The sequence below is a fragment of the Nothobranchius furzeri genome, chromosome 6 (genome assembly GCF_043380555.1).
Source record: "Nothobranchius furzeri strain GRZ-AD chromosome 6, NfurGRZ-RIMD1, whole genome shotgun sequence".
NCBI lineage: Eukaryota > Metazoa > Chordata > Actinopteri > Cyprinodontiformes > Nothobranchiidae > Nothobranchius > Nothobranchius furzeri.
Window position 1 is genome coordinate 61,778,313 of NC_091746.1, and position 19,526 is coordinate 61,797,838.

A 19,526-nucleotide genomic window follows, 5' to 3' on the forward strand; every position below is an offset into this window, starting at 1 on the left:
CAAAGAAATCCATCATTACCTCTTTGAAAATACACTTTTAGCATAGAGCTGCATGTATATTAGGGCTGAACGATTAACTGCATGTGCAATTAAATTGCGATGTGACAAAAGGAGATTTTCTAATCGCAAAGGCTGCAATTTGGCAGCGAGTGGTTAGCGCAATGCTAATATACGTGGAAAAACCCATAGGAATGCGAATGCTAATATCACCGATTACATTCTTACAAATTATGAATTAGAAACGTGCCAAATGATTACATTTGGAGTCTAATAGAAAGTAAAACTACCATCAATCAAATAAGTACAGACAGGTATTTTAGTAAAGCCAGAAAACTTTTAACTCCAGAGTTTTGGCTAGCAGCTATGAGCGTACCTGAACTACACACATGGACAAGACGTCAACAACTAAGCACAAAATACTTCAATAAACGGGACACACTTCTTTCCTTCATATATAATTTCACAGGTGTTGCTAATACCTATGATCCTTCAAGGGATGTGCTCAAAGAGGAGTTCAACATTATGAATACAATATAGTGTTTTATTTTACAAATACCATTATAAACACAAACTTGCGTCTTAATAAACATTATTTTAATAACGAAACTGCTAAATTCTTTCCAACAGTATAGATGTGCAGTGTATTTTGTCCGAGTGGGTTTGCCGTACTTTGACGTCATCGGCAGTCGAAAGACCCCGAGCCGATCTTGCACCCGAGCAGATCTTGTACCGACACCGGCTAGCAGAGCTTCTGACTGACAGTTTAGGTGCAGCAGCAAATCAACTATCCTGATTAACAAGGTTATAAAAACTCATAAATGAAAAATCACTTTGATGTGTGGGGGAACTTCTCCAGGCCCTCTTTAGCAGGGTGGGACTGGGAGGAGAGTGCTGTAGCCTTTTAGCTGGAAGCTAACCAGAGCCTGGGGCTAAGCTAACATCACCACCCGGTGGAACACTAGCGACATGAAGGTGGGTTGGTTCACCGGCATGTGTCGGTGTCAGCCCGGTTATTATCAGCTGCTTAACGACACCGAGCGGACTCACGTTTGAAAGCAGCGCTGATTCCAGAAACCTCAGCACAAAGTGCGTTCGTTGCTCTGAGCCAGCATGACGAACAAGGGAACGGCGCCGCTAACTCAGTTCAGATGTTGCGTTCCACCCATCCTAAGAGTCTACTTAGGGGGCGGGCGTATTACGTGAACGGACCCATCTGATTGGCCGCATATCAGAAGGGCTACATTTGATTGGTCAAATAATACTTCCGTGTAAAAAATAGAGCTGGTTTACAAAAAGTTGATGTATGACACGGATGGAAATGTTTGAACCAAACATTTATCGCCGTTTTTGACGTGCTTTGCGATGGGCCTATCGCACGTCCTGTTATCGCGATGACGATGATTTTTCGATATATTGTGCAGCCCTAATAAATGTTGTCCCCCTCTCCTGAAAAAACGAAAACCAAAACATTTTAGGTAGCTAACACCACATATCTCTTATCATGCATGCTTACATTTTAAACGTTTTCTGTGCAAAATGACAACTACAATTTAATTTAGTAGTAGGAAATGTGCCATATTTATCTCATTCCCCCTTATCGTGATGCTAAAATGTGTGTATCAGTTAGTAATGTATTTTTTCTTTTCTGTATATTGTTTGATAAAATAATTATAAAGATCTTCAGTTAAGAAAAGCAAGCCTTAAGTAAAGAGTCTTGTTTTTGTTTATGCCGTTTGCTAGATCTCTAGCTACACATAGCTACAGGCTGTGAGGACATCCTATGTTCACCACTCAGGGCTAATTTCTAATTCACATGTTGCGTTAAATAAACTAAAATATCTTAAAAACTTTACCTCAGATCTGTTATATTTTGACATTTTGAGAGAGAGGAGAAGTAGCTGAAGAGGTATATGTATAATATGTACATAGTTAGCAAAAGTTGTGTCATTAAAAGGCTGAAAACTGATGCCGATATTTTCTGATATTAAACATCAGCTGATATTAGACATCAGCCGATATTAAATGTTAGACTGATAATGTCGGACATTCCTACTAAAATCATTCATTCACACACTGGTGGTCACAATATCAAGCCTGCTGCTGGTTGGGCAATCAAACCAATGGGCATTGAAACTCTCATAGATGTTTGTAATTAATGTATTTTTGCCAAATACAAATTGCAGACGCAGCTTAGTTTGTCGAAAAGTTTGGAAGGGTTCGCCTCCCTCTTCCATCATGTACACAGATGATTCACACACTGAAGAGGTAGGGGAGGGGACCTTCACACAGCTCAAGAAATCCATGCGGGGTTTTTTGGTCAAGCTTTTCAAACAGCACAAACTAAAGGAACGTCTTGAAAAACAAAATTGGAAAAGTGACATTTTTCTATTTTTCCTTTAGATCCTGTCCTGATGCGATCTCTAAATACTTTTCCACATGTGTCCTTGGTGACCATCCCATGCATGTCTGTGCATAGGTATAAAATACATAAATGAGGCCATTTACATTAAACCAAAAGTAACAAAAGTGAGTTTATACCACAGAACACAAGAGGACCAAACTCCACAACCTTGCGTAACTGATCTAGTCTGGACCCAACATGAAGAATCCATAATTTTTGCATAACAATTCCATGACCCACTTGTCCCAGAAAACCAGCACAATCTAACTCTGGGGGGTGGGGATTTGTGACAAAGTGGGGATGGCTAGATGGCACATATGTGAATATTCTGTCTTAAAAGAGGCAAGAACCATAATGGGGTTCTTTGTTTTGATTTGTATTCATGCCGGCTTAATGGCAGATGCACAACAGCGTTGTGGTCGACCTATTTGTCTCTTGGATTAGATGTGATCTCAGCTTTGCGATGGGTGCAGTTTCTTTGTCCAAACAGAGACAGAAAGAGGATTATGTTATTTTTGATTAGGAGCAGTTTCACGGTCGAGTGTCATCCGAAAGATTGTTATTTGGTAACATCGGAAAGTTTTAATGGATCTTTCAGCTATCTTTGAAAAACAGAGTTGAAGAAGTTTGATGTTTCACCAGGTCATTGTGGATAGCACTAGTAGCACGAACATGGTGACTAACAGCATGCCAGTGTCCGTTGCACCTATGAAACCCTGCTGTCTTCTGCTTTTCAACCATCATATTCATAAAGCAGACAGCCAATTGGCAACAAATAGACCAATGATTTGCTTAAGGATGATGCAAGTATTACTCATGTGGCGTCTGACCACACTACACAAACTGGAATAGTCACAGGAGAGTCAGAAGTCAAAGAGAGAAGGGAAATCATTTTTTTTAGGGATTCACCAAAAATGCCCACACGCCTTCTGTGTAGAAACAGTCAAAATGCAACTAGGTGCAAATAAATACCGTTATTAAAATCAGCCCACTTTTACTTATTGGACTAATATTAACATGTTTCAAAAATGACTCAGTTCGTCCTACGCCAGTATATTGTACATCCTTACAGCTTTTCTCAGTGAACTGCAGCTCTTAACAGATGGAAAACAAAGTCACTCCTTTTAAGGAGGAATCCCGTTTACGATTATATTACGGAATCAACAGAGACACCGTGTTTGTGACTCACTTCATTTGAAAACAGAATTTTTTTTTTGTTTTACTATTTTTAATTCTGGTCTCTTGTGGGGAGCATCTCCATTCACCCACCCACCCTCCTCACCTCACAGTGCAATAACATCTCACAACTTCAGTTTGACTTTATTCTGATCATAAGACAACAGTAACAATAATAATAATGCAGTTTCAAAAGACTCAATCATTTTGTTAAACTGTTCTATAATGTACATAGAGCTGTATTAATAAATGATAGTAATATAAATAGATGTAACTTTTTAAATAAAAAATATAATTGTTAAATAATGAAAAAAAATCTAAGTTAAATTATTTATTAGACTCCATTGTCCTTCGCTGAAAGCAGAGAGGCCCAGACTTCCATCTCCCCAGCCACTTAGGCTCCTTAGCCCAGCTCCTCCGGGGGAATCCCAAGGCGTTCCCTGGCCAGACGTGAAAAAATAGTCTCTCCAGCGTGTCCTGGGTCTTCCTTTAAGTCTTTTTTAAGTTGGATGTGCCCAGAAAGCCTCACCAGGGAGGCATCCAGGAGGCATCCTAACCAGATGCCCGAGCCACCTCAACTGGCTCCTCTAGATGTGGAGGAGTAGCAGATCTACTCCGAGCTTCTCACCTTATTTCTAACGGAGAGCCCAGACATCCTGCAGAGAAATCTCATTTCAGCCGCTTGTAACCGGGTTCTCGTTCTTTTGGTCACTACCCAAAGCTCGTGATAAATATATGGGGATGTACAGGTTTATTCATTTCATTAAGATGGTTTATTTTGCACCAGTGATGCTAACTTTTAAAATGTTTAAACTCAATTATTTTACTCAACATAACTATCAAAATTATCTGAAGTTTGGGCATTTTTCTTTGTAGTCCATGTCTCTTTCAGTTTTGAAATGCTTCTTTAGTTCTTCAAAGCAATGAACTAGGGCTGAGCGATACGGCCTAAAATCAATATCACGATATATTGAGGATTTCACCTCGATAACGATAAATAGACGATAACTAAAGGTATGCGCAGAGACAAAATGTGTCCACTAGATGGGGCTGTCACATGTATTACGTTGAGTCACATTTTTACGTGACTCACGGTGGTACAGCTTCTTAAAGGGACATGAATGTTGCTAACCTACACACATCTTTTCATTTTATATCATCACATTTTTTGACATGGGAAAAATTATCTCGATAAGAGTCAGAAATTTCAATAACGATACATTTTTGATTTATTGCCCAGCCCTTAGAGATTGGGTGAGAAGCTCGGTCATCCGGGAGGGGCTCGGAGTAGACCGCTGCTCCTCCACATCGAGAGGAGCCAGCTGAGGTGGCTCGGGCATCTGGTCAGGATGCCTCCTGGACGCCTCCCTGTTGAGGTTTTCCGGGCACGTTCAAACGGGAGGAGACCTAAAGGTAGACCCAGGACACGGTGGAGGGACTATGTCTCTCACCTGGCCAGGGAATGCCTTGGGATTTCCCCGGAGGAGCTGGCCCAAGTGGCTGGGGACAGGGAAGTCTAGGCCTCTCGACTTAGACTATACTGCCCTGCGACCCGACTGGATAAGCGGAAGAAAATGGATGGATGGATGAATGGATGCCCAGCCCTACAATGTACACATCACCTAAAAATCCCATGTACAAAACAAATTAGGTATGAGTCTTGTGTATTCATCATCAAATCTAATTTTATTCTCTCTATAGTCAGCCAGATGTTTTATTTGTCCTTGGCTTTTATTTAACACTGGAGTTTAGCCGGATGTGTGAGCAAAACGTGGCGCTTAGTCACTCGTGTGCACGAACACGCAAGAATCTGCTCTCATTATCGACCCTGAGGCTGCGCCTTTTAATTAGGAGTCAAGTCACTTGTACTCAAATGCTCCCACTCTGACCCAAAATGAGTTTTCTAAAGGCATGGACTCAGTCCTTCTGCAGACCCCGAAGGTGTATTTACTCAGCAGATAATATGTAAAAGAGGATATATCGTATTTTTCATTATCAAGAGGTAGATGCAATAAAGCCATCTGAACAGTCCTGCAACCTGTCGTGACACAAAGTCGTTGTAACTATTTTCAAGTAGGAACAGAGACTAAAGTGAAAATAGATGGAACTGAGCTAGTACTGCCACGATTAATCAATGCATCACGATGTCGTCAACTAACAAAAGTCAAAATAAATGTATTATTATCTCGCCTGCTGAGGCACCTTTGCTGCTTTCTGCCTTTCTGCTTGAGGTTCATGCGCAGTAGTGACCGTCCAGATCAGCCTTCGGATCACCGGAGAGAGAAGACATCACGGCAAGTCGGCAACTTGGCTCAAAAGTTTGGGAGACAAAAGAGAAGCAAGTAGAGAGCAAAATCTGCAACTCTCCTTTCACAGGAGAACAATGGCGATGCATGAGTACCTTAAAAGGAGAAAGCACGTCGTGGTGGAGAATGAATGGGGCCTCTGTAAGTGAACTACCTGTTGTTAGCTGCGAAGATCAACAGGAAGTATTCATAGCTGCAGCAACAACAGTAGTGATGGCGATTTTAATACCTTTAGCACACGTATGTCACGGATTTGCTCTAACGTTACAAATGCTAATGATTTATTGTATTCCAATCCAATTCCAATCCAATTTTATTAATAAAGCGCATTCACAAGGCATTACAACCAAACAAGGCGCTGTACACTAAAGATGTTAGTTAATCAAACCGGCGATATACAAACATGTCGAACACAGATAAAAGATAAAAAGGAAATACAACAAAATTCCCAAAAGCTAACAGCTAAAAATCAATAAGACACAGGCTGAAAAAATTAGAAGAACATTTTAAAAAAGAACCTAAATAGTATGGAAGTTGATATTGTAAAGTCCATTTTTAAACAATGCAGATGTAAGTGATGGTCATAATTATGTTATATAAGCTAGGTTGAAGTAGTGAGTTTTCAAGCGTGATTTAAAAATGCTAGCTGTTGGTGCTTGCCTCACTAGCAGTGGTAATGCATCTTAGGTGTGTTCTTGCTGTGTCTTTCTAAATCCATGCTTTCGTTCTTTTTTAAACACAGAAACAGTTTTGTTTACCTGTTTGTAGCTACAGTTTCGCCGACGGCTGCCGGCTTCTTCAGGCTGACGCTGATGGTGGCGCGTCACTTCCTTCTCCGTTTATCTGCGGGCAGCAGAGGACGTTGTCGCCCTCTACTGCCCGCTCTCCCCTCTTTCAAAGAGAAATACGGACAACAAGGAACGAAGGACTTCCGCCGTTTGGAGCGATTACACCAGAAACGCACACGTCTAAGAAACCACCTTCGCTTCTGTTTAAGATGCCGGGACGAAAACATCACACCCACAAGCCTACAGCTGAAAACATCGATCCGGACCCAGACAGCACAAAATATAATAGAAAGAGCACAGAGAGCACTGCTCAAGGAGAGGATAAGGAACGTCATAACCAAACAGAGGCGTGTGGAGGACGAACTAGAAAGAGGACACCTGGACTTGAAAAGGAATTACAAACTTGATAAACAAATGGAGGAACTAATTAAAGGACACATGATGGAAAAACAGGAACAAGAGTTCATAAAAGTGAAAGAAAGACACATAAAGAAGTTAAACAGACTCATAAACAAGAAAAAGAGGGGAGAAATACAAGGCAACTCCACACCAAACTCATGGGTATGTAACATTTCACAATACAAACTAACAGAAGCAGAAGAGAGCATATTAAAGAAAGGTTTAAACTTTGCAGTCACACCAAAAGAAATACCATATGATGAATTTATTGTAGCAACAGAACTAGCATGTCAACAGATCACAGATGAGGGAAAGAAAGCAGAACTCAGAAATAACATAGTTGGGATATTAAAAAACAGCCAAATTCAACACAGCAATATTACAAAAGAAGAACAATCAGCCATGACAGCCTTATCCAAAAATGAACAGATAATTATTCTACCGGCAGATAAAGGAAGAACCACAGTAGTTATGGACAGAGAAAAATATAAACAACAGATGAAACAGATGCTAGAGGACAAAAATACATATGAAATACTTAAAAAAGATCCAACAGAAAACATTAAGAAAAACATGAAAAAATTACTGAAGCCACTGCACGAAAAAGGCAAAATAACAGAAAAAATGTACAAACACTGGATTCCTACAGCAAACATAACACCAAGAATATATGGAACACCAAAAATACATAAACAAAACACCCCACTTAGACCAATAGTTGACAGCATAGGTACACCAACATACAACATGGCAAAAGATATCAGCAGAATCATCAGCCCGTTATTAGGAAATACAGACCAACACTGCAAAAATAGTATAGAATTGGCAAAAGAACTCAAGGAGATTACAATAGAAAATAACGACATACTCATCTCACATGACGTCACATCTCTGTTCACAAAAACACCAACCCAAAAAACCATAGACATATTAGTTAACAGAATCAGACAAGACAAAACTTTACACAAAAGGACAAACCTCACAGCAGATGACATAGCACAACTGATAGGACTGGTAGCTAACTCCACTTACTTCACATACGACAACACAATATACAAACAACTGGAAGGCTTCTCCATGGGTAACCTGTTATCAGCCACCCTGTGCGAGTTTTTCATGGAAGACCTGGAACAAAAAGCCATAGCCACCGCCCCCCAAACTGCAAAATAAAACTATGGAAACGCTACGTGGATGACATACTAGAAATCATACCAAAAGGTCAAACAGAAACACTAACACAACACTTAAACAATATTGACGACACGGGCAACATAAAATTCACTTATGAGTTAGAAACAGAAGGCAGCATAGCATTTATGGACATGAAAATAAGCAGGCAGACCGACGGGACCCTAAACATAAACACATACAGGAAACCAACACACACAGACCAATATTTATTATGGACATTAGAACACCCCACCATACACAAAATGTCAGTAATCAGAACATTATATCACCGAGCAAACATAATAACAGAAGAGAGAGACCGTAAACAAGAGGACAAACACATACAACACGCTTTAAAGACCTGCGCATACCCGACATGGGCAATAAACAAAGGAAAACAACAAACAAAAACAGAAAGCAAAGAACAACCCAAAAAAAGAACCAGAAACCCAGAAAGACAAGAACCAAAACCAGTGATAACCCTACCATACATCAGAGGCATAACGGAAAAAATAAGAGCAACAATGAAAAAACACAACATAAACACACCAACAAAGCCATACACAACAGTTAGAAACAGACTAGTACACCCAAAAGACAAAATATCAGCTGGACAAAAATGTGGAGTCATCTACGAAATCCCATGCAAAATATGCAATAAAACATACATAGGAGAAACCGGACGCCAACTCAATACACAGACAATAGAACACAGAAAGGAGTGCGAGAAAGAGGCAAATCGTAAACACACAAGAGCAGCAAAAGAAGAAGCAGAAAGTACAATAAAAAAGTCAGCCGTAACAGATCATTGCTTAAGAGAAAACCATATAATGGACTGGGACAACACACGGATCATAACCACCGAACAACAAAAATACAAAAGATGGATCAAGGAAGCAATCGAGATAAGGAGACGTGGATGTGGGACCATGAACAGGGACGACGGAGTTTACACACTGGACCACGCATGGGACTGCATCGTCGGAGAGGGGAGAGCGGGCAGTAGAGGGCGACAACATCCTCTGCTGCCCGCAGATAAACGGAGAAGGAAGTGACGTGCCACCATCAGCGTCAGCCTGAAGAAGCCGGCAGCCGTCGGCGAAACTGTAGCTACAAACAGGTAAACAAAACTGTTTCTGTGTTTAAAAAAGAACGAAAGCATGGAGTGGTAATGCATTCCACAGCTTTGGTGCACAGACAGAGAAAGCCCTTTCTCCACGGCTTTTTAAACGTGCATTTGGAACAGCTAGAAGGAGCTTATCTTCAGACCTGAGAGCACGCGGCGGGTTGTAGTAATGGACCAGTTCACACAGATATGGAGGAGCTTGATGGTTCAAGGATTTGTAAGTCAGAAGCATAATTTTGAAATGTATCCTAAACTGCACGGGCAACCAGTGGAGAGATTTCAGAATTGGAGAAATGTGTTGTCTTCTGTCAGCTCCAGTCAGCAACCTAGCTGCTGAATTCTGGACCAGCTGAAGTCTAGAAAGAGCTGCTTTACTGATGCCATATAAGCAGGAGTTAGAGTAATCCAGCCTTGAGGTGATGAAAGTGTGGACCACAGATTTCAGAAGACGGACACTCAGGATGTGCTTTAGTTTCGAGATGCGTCTTAGTTGGAAAAAACATGATTTTACTGTGTTATTGACCTGGGCATCCATCTTCAGAGCCTGGTCCATTTTTACTCCAAGGTTGGAGATTACAGAGGATACATTAGGTGAGAGATAGCTGAGGTCATGTTGATGAGTCGCCGTGGTACTGTTAGGACTGAAAACGATTAAGTCAGTTTTGGAGTCATTAAGATGGAGGAAGTTGTCAGCTAGCCATTGCTTGACCTCAAGGATACAATCAGACAGAACTTTCGTTGATTGAGTTGGCTTAAATGAAAAATAGATTTGACAGTCGTCAGTGTAAAGATGGTATGAGACAGCGTGCTTTCTGAAAAGGGCTCCTAAGGGCAGTATATAGAGGTTGAACAGTAACGGGCCGAGAATTGAACCTTGTGGGACACCCCAACGTAGAGGCTGTGACTCGGATGAACAGCCATCCAACATGACCCTAGCAGACCTGTTACAAAAGTATGACCTGAACCAATCTAGGGCTGTGCCTGAAATGCCAGCCCAAGTGTGAAGTCTTGTGATCAAAATGTCATGATCGATCGTGTCGAATGCTGCGGATAGATCCAAAAGTACCAGAACCACATGGAAACCTGAATCTAAAGCCAGAAAAATGTCATTAAACACCCAAACGTGAGCAGTTTCAGTGCTGTGCTGTTGTCTAAAACCAGACTGACAGATGTCCATTACCTGAATTTCATTTAGATGTTTCACCAACTGTGCATAGACTATTTTCTCAAGAACCTTAGATAAAAATGGTAATTTGGAAATTGGTCGGAGATTAGAGTAATCGGTGGGATCAAGGCCGGGTTTTTTCAGGATTGGTTGTAGAACAGCGTGTTTAAAGGCACGAGGAACTTCAGCCAATGTCAAGCTACTATTTATAATGCCTAGCACGCTATTGCTAATTAAAGGAAACACCTCTTTCAGGAGTCGAGGTGGGATAACATCATCTGGGGAGCCAGAGGATTTCATGGCTGCAACAGTTTTTTCTAGATAGGGCAAAGAGATGGGCTGAAAACTTTGAAGTTGCACATGAGAGGGGGTAAATGAATCAGGAACATGGTTGGTTTGGTGAATCTGAGCTCTGATTACAGTAATCTTATTTAAGAAAAACTGCAGGATTTGGCTACACAAGTCATTGGACACAGAGTAAAATAGTTTTTGAACTGCTACGTTACAGAGCTAAAAAAGGCGCACTTCAATGGATGATTTTGTAACAGAGCCAACCATGTGCACACCTCGGCAAGCAAACATCCTGATGGTACAAAACTTATTACACTTCTAATTAGAAGCTAATGGTGGGTTGTTAGAGCAACTGCATCCTGGTGCAATAAGCTACACTCTATGCATGACACGATTAGTCAACTAATCGCCAAAAAGAACTGGCGATTTGTCGACTACTGAAATAATTATTTGTGGCAGCCCTAAACTGAACCCATTTCTGTCTTTACTACTTATAAAGCTTTCTGTTAACTGGATTGTTTATTGACTCATCTTTTATTCCCATTTAGCAGTAACACAGGATTTGGACACTAGGAGCCATCCCAAAAACTTTGATGAGCGTATATTCCCACTTTTCTCATCTTTCCAATTTCAAGGGTAATATTTTGAAAAAATATGTATATTTGGAAGAATTAGTTTCTTACGGTATAATCTGATCATCCACAAGGCATTGCAACTCTTTCAGTCCGTCTCCATTTGTGCTTCGCTGTGTGAGGGCAGTAATTTGATTTCATGCTGGGTGCTTTAAATCTCCTTTTCTCTATTTTTACACCCAAATTTGGACAAAGCAGTTTCTCTGGTCTGCAAACTACAACCTGAGTGTGTTCAAACTGAGTGATTTGATTTGTTGAACTTCATGGTAGTATCAGTTGTATTCTCACTCTCTCCTAGGTTGCCCTGACAACCAGTTAACCCATCCAATCTAGTCTTTTAAGAAAATATTATATGTATAAATTTAAAAAATCAGAATAAATAATGAAATGCACGCTCAATGATAAATAATTAAAACAACATTGAATGCACATATTCAAAGCACGTTATAAATCCAAACATGTTAAAAAATAATGGAAAAGCTTTTAAGAAAAATTATAGACGAAATAGAGAAAATTCCTATAATGATATAAATTTTCATCTTGGGCGATATTGATATGTCACGATATAAAATAATTCACAATTTTTGTCAATTGTAGATGCTCTGGTACTTTTAAGTGATATGTGAAGAAATCCAAATGTAATTTTTTATTCTAAAGATTTATTTTTCAAAAGCTTAACATGTCAAAAATTATATATTGGAATAAAAAAGATGTTTATTTTACACTAAAATATTCAAGCATTATTGGAGAACAAAACTCAATGAAACAGGCATCAAAATATAAATTCTCTGCCTCTCTGCTTGTTTTAAATATAGCTTCTTTAAGAATAAGCAATAAAAAAATATATATAAAGAGACAAAAACAAACAATGTTTTCCATCAGTGAAAATTTAAGCAAAAAAAAAAAAAAACAATAAAATGAACATCATCTGTGCTCTAAAAGAAAATAAATTTGTATTCTTTATATCCCCAGACTTTGTCAGAACCTGCGATCAACATAATAGCTGTGCCGCTACAAGCTACTAGCCAAACTACATCCACACAGCTGAGCTGTTTGGTCCCTTGTTTTTAACGACACCTTTCACTGTGTCCTCTGCATCTTTTTCCCATTCGGCAGGCTCAGTTTTTCTATCTTTACCAGCCATGTAACCAGCTACCTGCAGCAGGGGGCTAACACTACACAAACAGTAGCTGTTAGCAGTGCGTCTGACTGCTGCGCGGCAGCCACTGATAGCAAATGGCTGTTAAATAGGGGAACAGTAGCTCAAGAGGTTGAGTGAGTTGTCCAGTAATCGGAAGGTTGCAGGTTCGGTCCCAGCTCCAGACAGAAAATTCTGCTGTTGTGTCCTTGGGCAAGACGCTTGACCCACCTTGCTTGCTGGTGGTGGTCGGAGGGACCAGTGGCACCCGTTAGAGGTGTGCAGAATGAAGGTACAGTATTTCCTTTAATAGCTATATTTTTATCAAAAAAATATTAAAACTTTGTTTTGACCGGCACGACACTGTGTTTATGTTTACATCTACCAGCCAATAGAGGGCACCATCATGGGTTGCCAACTGCGAGGAAATGTCAAAAATGGCGGACTCTGCAAGTCTAGCAGCTGCGTCTGAGCCAAGCCCCCACAATGCCGCTCAGAAAATGGTCCCATCCCGGAAGTAAGAAAAATTGCAGTTCCACCCTCATCCGCTGGGGGCTGGTGCCAGAAGCGAGCAAATCCTCATTGACTCCCATGTTAAAAATGCCGATTTCACAGCAGAAATAAACATGTTTACAGCCTGGTGCCAAAACATGTTTTTTGTCTAAATTATCTAGTTTATACTCATGACAACTCTGAGGGGGGTGAATTTTTTTCTCACTCTTCTGTTTAAGTGTATTGAAAGCCTAAAATTCCGTATAATTAATGAGCATCCGACACACGTGACCGCCGCCTCAGACCCACGTGACCACAGAGCTAGCTCCGTGGAAAGGCCTCAGTACAGCCTCGGTCTGGCTTGGAAACTGCTCCGGCATTTTGAGTCTCTGTGTTTGTGTATTCTTCTTTGGATATTATTGGTGCAATTGTTGGACAAAATGACTTGCAGTGGTATTAATTGCACTAATAGAGCGTCCAAGGAGTCTCCACTTCATTTTTTTCGGTAAGTTAAAATCTATATTCGTATTTTATGTCACTGCCACCTTTAAACTAGCTGAGTTTACCGAAGTAGCTAGCTAACTATCAGTTTAACATGTAGCATGTACTGTTTAACCATGAAATTTAAATGTAAAATACGGTAAAATAATTAATAGGGCATATTTAGATGGGTAATAGGGTAAAACCCAGTGCATTTAAGATAAAAATGGGTTGAAATATGACGGGGCGCGCCGCTTGGGGGGACACTTCTGTGCTCTATTCTATCATCCGGTAATCCACAGCGGTCAGGCCGGGCAGGCTGATCGATGCGGCGCCTCGCTGCTGCGGGCTGACCGCTCGTGGAACTCGGAGACAGATCTGACCGGAGAAATACTGCAGCTCGTTGAGAAGTCTATAGGGCATACAGCGTTTCCCTTAAATCCCACTGCCACGCCGACAAGATCCCAAGTTTCTTTGTTTTTGTTGGCGCTGTTTACCGAAGAAGCAGCGGGAATACCAGCAACTTTCATCAGACTCGTAAAGTTAGTTTTTGCAGGGGACCCCCTGTATTTTACTGCTCCCTCCTGCAGTCTTCCCCTATTAAAATTTAAAATGTGTAACTTCATGTATTGTGATGAATGACTAATATTCATGTTAACTAAAACGTTAGGTATTTAGGGGGAAAAAACAAAATAATAAACATTATACAGATGTCAAATAAATCAAACTGTAATTAAACTATATATTTTCAAAGTCTTGATTCTGGATAAAATCCAACAACATATGCTTTATAAATAAACACTACGCATGGCTTTTACACACACACACACACACACACACACACACACACACACACACACACACACACACACACACGTTACATTGTGATTTCTTAGTAAATATTCTATTTGGCGAGAGATAAACTTTATTGTATTTATCCTAGTGAATCTATAATTAAACGGGTAAACTAGCAGTAGTACATCCAACATCAAGGAAAGTAAAATGTTATTATCAGGAGAGGGAGAATGTTTAAGTGGTTAGCAGCAGTGTGCTAGACGATGGCCCCCTCCATGAGGCCACCACAGCTCAGCAGAACATCATTGTAGCTTCTTCTGGGGAGAAAAACACTTACAGAAAAAATAAAGTTAACAGCTGAAATAGCAGGAAATAATACAGTTAAAGAGCAGATTGTAGAAGAAAGAAACCCCTGGGTTAAACTGGTCTGTCTACTGCATAATGCTGAACTCTAACATGTGTCCTCAGGGAAGGACCTGATTGGTGTCCAGAACCTGCTGAAGAAGCACGAGGCTCTGCAGGCTGAGATCACAGGTCATGAACCTCGCTTCAAGGCTGTCACCCAGAAAGGAGAGACCATAATGGAGGAAGGTAGAGCAGGTCTGGTCCTGACATGTTTCTGAGGTGTCTGCAGGTTCTGGCTCACTTTGTTTGGGTCCAGGTCACTTCGCTGGTTCAGAACCCTCGGCCCGTCAGAACATTCTTATCCACCACGTTCTAACACCAGACCTGTTAACCCAACAGCAACAAGTGGCTCCAACTGACGAGAGACCGGGAAGGAGCTGGTTCTGGCTCTGTACGACTACCAGGAGAAGAGTCCTGGAGAGGTCACCATGAAGAAGGGCGACATCCTCACGCTGCTCAACAGCACCAACAAGGTTCGTGTGCCCTTCACAGCCGAGGAACGACCTCCAGCTCAGAGCGAACATCTCCACACCTGCTTTGTGTTTGTGTGACTTTAGGTTGTTTTACTTGAACTCGCGTCTTTAGCTGAATGCGGATGGAGAGACGGGTCGGACCTGGAGCAGGTCGACGTCTTGCAGAAGAAGTTTGACGACTTCCAGAAGGTCGGACTTTTCCTCCTCTCCGTCTTCCAGCAGCAGCTGTCAGATCAGCTCAGGTGATAATCAGCAGGTGCTTTTGTCCTGCAGGACCTGAAGGCCAACGAGTCCCGCCTGAGGGACATCAACAAGGTGGCATCTGAACTGGAGTCAGAAGGTCTGATGGCTGAGGAGGCTCCTATGGTTCAGGCTCAGGTGAGCGTCACCTGTCTGCAGCAGCTGGTCCCTCTCACTTCCTGGTTTAACTCTGCTCGTCTCTGTTTGTAGCAACAAGAACATCTGGGTTCTGCTCCTGGAAAGGTGCGTGTTGTCCTCCGCCTCCACCAGAACCAGACGTGGTGTTTTTGTTACCACTCATTTGTTTGTTTACAGGATGAAGCCGACTCTAACCCCGGCTTTCCACAGGAGTCGTCAGCAGCACGTTACTGCAGCAGCACGTCATAGCTGCTGATAGGAACCGCTGTGGTCAACAGAACCTTTTCCACTGGAGCCGTCAGCAGCGCGAGTCGGCCGCGTCTCAGGAGCAGCATGTCGCGGCCCTTACGCGCCGGTTCTATTTTCTACGCGCGACGCCTCTGAAACGGGTCAAGTTCGACATTTTTGGGGAAGGAAAGACAGGAAATCGGACGCGGAAATTGAGAGAATCTACCGAGATTTTCAGAATAAAGAACGTACTGCCTTCCGGTTGCTTTACTTTTAAAAAATGTTACTAACTGAGTGGTCCCGTGAGAAGTTTTCACCTAGCTAGCGGTCTCCTTTGTTTTTCAGGTCCGTATTGGCGATTATAAAACGGACAGAACATAAACCACAAACCATGTTGTAGCTTTCTCCTGCTTGTTGTTGTGTTTACTGACGAAGTCACTCGAGTGACTTCGTGCTCGGTCGGTGACAGCTGCTCCCCTGCTGCTTCGCGTCTCGTGGGAAGGGCCAAGCAGCAGCTTACGCGAGCAAGACGTGCTGCTGCAGTAACGTGCTGCTGACGGCTCCCGTGGAAACCCGGGGTAACACGGCGTCACCCTAGAAGGTGAGTTCATTCAGCTGATCAGAGGTCACCTCTGATGGCCGCAGTCACGGCCGACCGTGCTGACATCACACAGGAATTCAGGTGACCCGGCAGGCACCAGGTGCTGGTGAAAGTGGGGACATGTCAGCTGGTTGCCATGGCTACAGTTATCTTTATGCATCTGTATGACTGCTGACTGGTGTGTTTCCTGTGACCTTTGACCTCAGACCGTACGGTTGGGCATTCAGACGACGGCTAACTTTAATTCCATCAAGGTAAGAGGAAGCTCTTCCCTTCCTGTCTGAGCGATCCGTCTCCAGGTTTCCTCGTCCGGCGTCCAGCCCGCTGGCGTCCACCTTCATCTCACTGGGTTTGGTTTCTCTCCAGGAGCTGAACAACCGCTGGTGCTCGCTGCAACATGCTGGGCAGCGCCCATGAGGTGTAGCGCTTCCACAGGTACCCCGCACACTTATGCGCCGCTTACGGGTCAGTAGAGTTTGGACCCACACTCAGACGGAGTTCTGATGTCTTCTCAGAGACGCTGATGAGACCAAAGAGTGGATCGAGGAGAAGAACCAGGCCCTGAACACAGACAACTACGGCCACGACCTGGCCAGCGTTCAGGCTCTGCAGCGTGAACATGAAGGCTTTGAGCGTGACCTGGCAGCTCTGGGTGATAAGGTCCGCTTTCCTGATCGGTACCAGGACCCGAGTTGTCTCTGGAGACACGTTCTTCATGGTTCTGGTGACTCCACCCCAGCCGTTCCTGATCAGCGGGGTGCTTTCCTATTTTAGGTGGATGGAGGACAAAATTTGACGCCAGAAGATTGCCTCAGTTTTGGTAGTAACCAGCCACTCGTGTTACCTCTAGTGTTCCTAGGATTAATGTTATTTCGTAGTGTTTTTGCTCTTATATTGGATTTACCATTCTTCAGGATTCCTGTCGACCTCATTGGATACTGACCTCTACTCCAGGATTTGGATATTCAACACACGGACCTTATCACCACCCTCCATAACCCACCTCTCATCTCACCCAGTGCCCCATCCACCAGGACGCCCCGCTTCTCTCCACCTCTGCTCCCTCTCCTGCGCTTCCCCCGGCTCTCTACCTCTCCCTCCTCCAGCCAACACATACACCCACCACAGTAAGTCTGCTGAACACCTCTGCCTGCCTACAATGGATTTTGAAACCAGAACCTAAGCTCACCTGTGTTCTCCCTCCTCCAGATGCTGAGCTGTTGTTGCAGTTCCAACCACAGACTTATCTGTGCACCTTAAGTTCCTCCTTATAAAGAAATCATTTTTTCCATCAGTTTTTGGTCAGTGTTGTATTCTGCATGTCTTGGGTTAAGTACCTTCCTCCAAACATGACACTCCTCCTCAAAGAGCAAATCTGTTCAGCACATTCTGACAGACAGACCACCATTCTTCTGTCATGATGCTGTACAGGACATTTTTAGAGTTTTTCTTTTTAAATATAAATAGGATTACATTTAAATAGCAATACTTTCACATTATCATTTTCCCACACTTCTGTATAACTGTATTTTGTTGATTTTCAATAAAGAATGACAAACTATTTAAGTTTGGATTTGTTGCACACAAATATATATCTGTAAAAAATATCTACAAAGCTAATGTATACATAACAAGTATGATTGGGTTTTGCAATACGGCACTATTTTAGTAAGAGTTTTAAACCAAGTAAAGTTAGTAAAGAACACATTTCTATTGTCTGCTAAGAAACTGTTGGGATTTAAAATGGGCCTGTTGTACAAATAACTTGTAAATGATTATTCCTCACTTTTGTCTTAACCAAAGAAATTCCAGTAATTGAGCAAAAACATTTATTTTTAACACTACAGTTTATAAAACAGGGCGCAAAGTGTCGGCACATGTATGTATGTATGTCGATGGTCCGCCCCAACCGAACCAGGAGACACAGACGTCAGGGAGGCCAAGGTTGTCTCTGCAGCTCTCTGGGCACCACGCCTCACTCAGCTGTCTCCAATGATCCAAATGGCTATGGAGGAAAAATAACAGGTTTGTCATAATTGTTTAAAGTACAAAACCATACATGAAGTGGTGAGACAGGTATGTGGAACTTGCTGCTTGTGTAGCTGATGTTGGAGACACACAGGCTGCCATGGTGACATTTAAACAGATCTAACAAAAAAATAAAAATGAAAATTAAAAACTCCCAGACCTCATGTCATATTTACTAATCAGCTATGGCTGATTTATTGTTTGGATCACAGTGAGTTACACCAATTCTAATATATTTTTATTTCTATTACACATACATACTTTTTAACTGTTATTTTCACATGACTGTTATCAGGCTCTCTTGTTCTGGTTCTGATGATAATTCCGTGTCTTCCAGTAAGTTATCTTGTGCTTACTTCATCTGTAGAATGTCTCTTTACCTTTGGTAAATTGTACTGAGTCCAGAATAAAGACTAGTTGGCTGTACAAGATACAAACAAGTATTACGTTTTGGAAATATATGAAATGTATTTACGCTGCTAATTTAGCTCGAATACTAATAACTGCAATATTTTCCGGACTATAACTCGCACTTTTTTACATTTTCTGGCAGGTCCTGCTACTTATACTCCGGAGCGACTTATATAACAAAATATGTAGGCTACACCACGCTGCTGCGGGCCGACTCCGACCCACACAAGAATGAGTCCCCCTGTCCTGCTGGGAGGGTTTCAAACACCGCCAGCATCTGTTAGAGCCTGTGGCGGGGTGCTGAGGGCCGGCTCCAGCCCAGGAATGAGCTGTCTTCGCCGGCCGGGAGGGTTTGAAACACCGCCATCCTCTCCTCTGCTGGCTGTTGTTCATTCTGTTATGGTTACCGGTGCTTGTGTTGCAATGTGAAACGCTTGGTCTCAGATTTTGTAAGAAGGATAATAAAATGTCCCCCCAAAATACGACTTAAATATATTTTCTCTTATTCATGATACATTTAATGGCTGGTGCGACTCAGGAGTGATAGCGCCGAAAAAAACTGTACTGAAAACTTGCTCAAAACAAAATGTTTTCATTACGGAAATAAATTATAAACTTACCGATTTAAAACTCTTTTAATACA

The 19,526-nt window shown here is 42.1% G+C and overlaps 2 protein-coding genes across 6 annotated transcripts in view; both read left to right on the forward strand.

Moving 5' to 3' along the window:
* si:dkey-34e4.1 (carboxyl-terminal PDZ ligand of neuronal nitric oxide synthase protein) overlaps nt 1–19,526 on the forward strand; it is a 94,552-nt gene that overhangs the window by 17,736 nt on the left and 57,290 nt on the right. The window lies entirely within an intron of this gene.
* On the forward strand, nt 10,872–18,005 carry LOC139070343 (spectrin alpha chain, non-erythrocytic 1-like). 5 transcript variants are annotated; one of them, XM_070552413.1, is made up of 9 exons: nt 13,608–15,237; nt 15,322–15,426; nt 15,511–15,615; nt 15,688–15,720; nt 16,651–16,698; nt 16,811–16,879; nt 16,960–17,264; nt 17,359–17,571; nt 17,654–18,005. In XM_070552413.1, the coding sequence occupies exons 1-6, from the start codon at nt 15,193–15,195 to the stop codon at nt 16,859–16,861; spliced, it is 387 nt and encodes a 128-aa protein (XP_070408514.1). In that variant the 5' UTR covers nt 13,608–15,192; the 3' UTR covers nt 16,862–16,879; nt 16,960–17,264; nt 17,359–17,571; nt 17,654–18,005. The 5 variants fall into 5 exon arrangements, with proteins under 5 accessions (XP_070408511.1, XP_070408514.1, XP_070408512.1 ...); XM_070552410.1 differs by adding an exon at nt 10,872–13,589 and having other exon boundaries at nt 14,828–15,237; nt 15,688–16,879; XM_070552411.1 differs by having other exon boundaries at nt 13,610–14,950; nt 15,021–15,237; nt 15,688–16,879.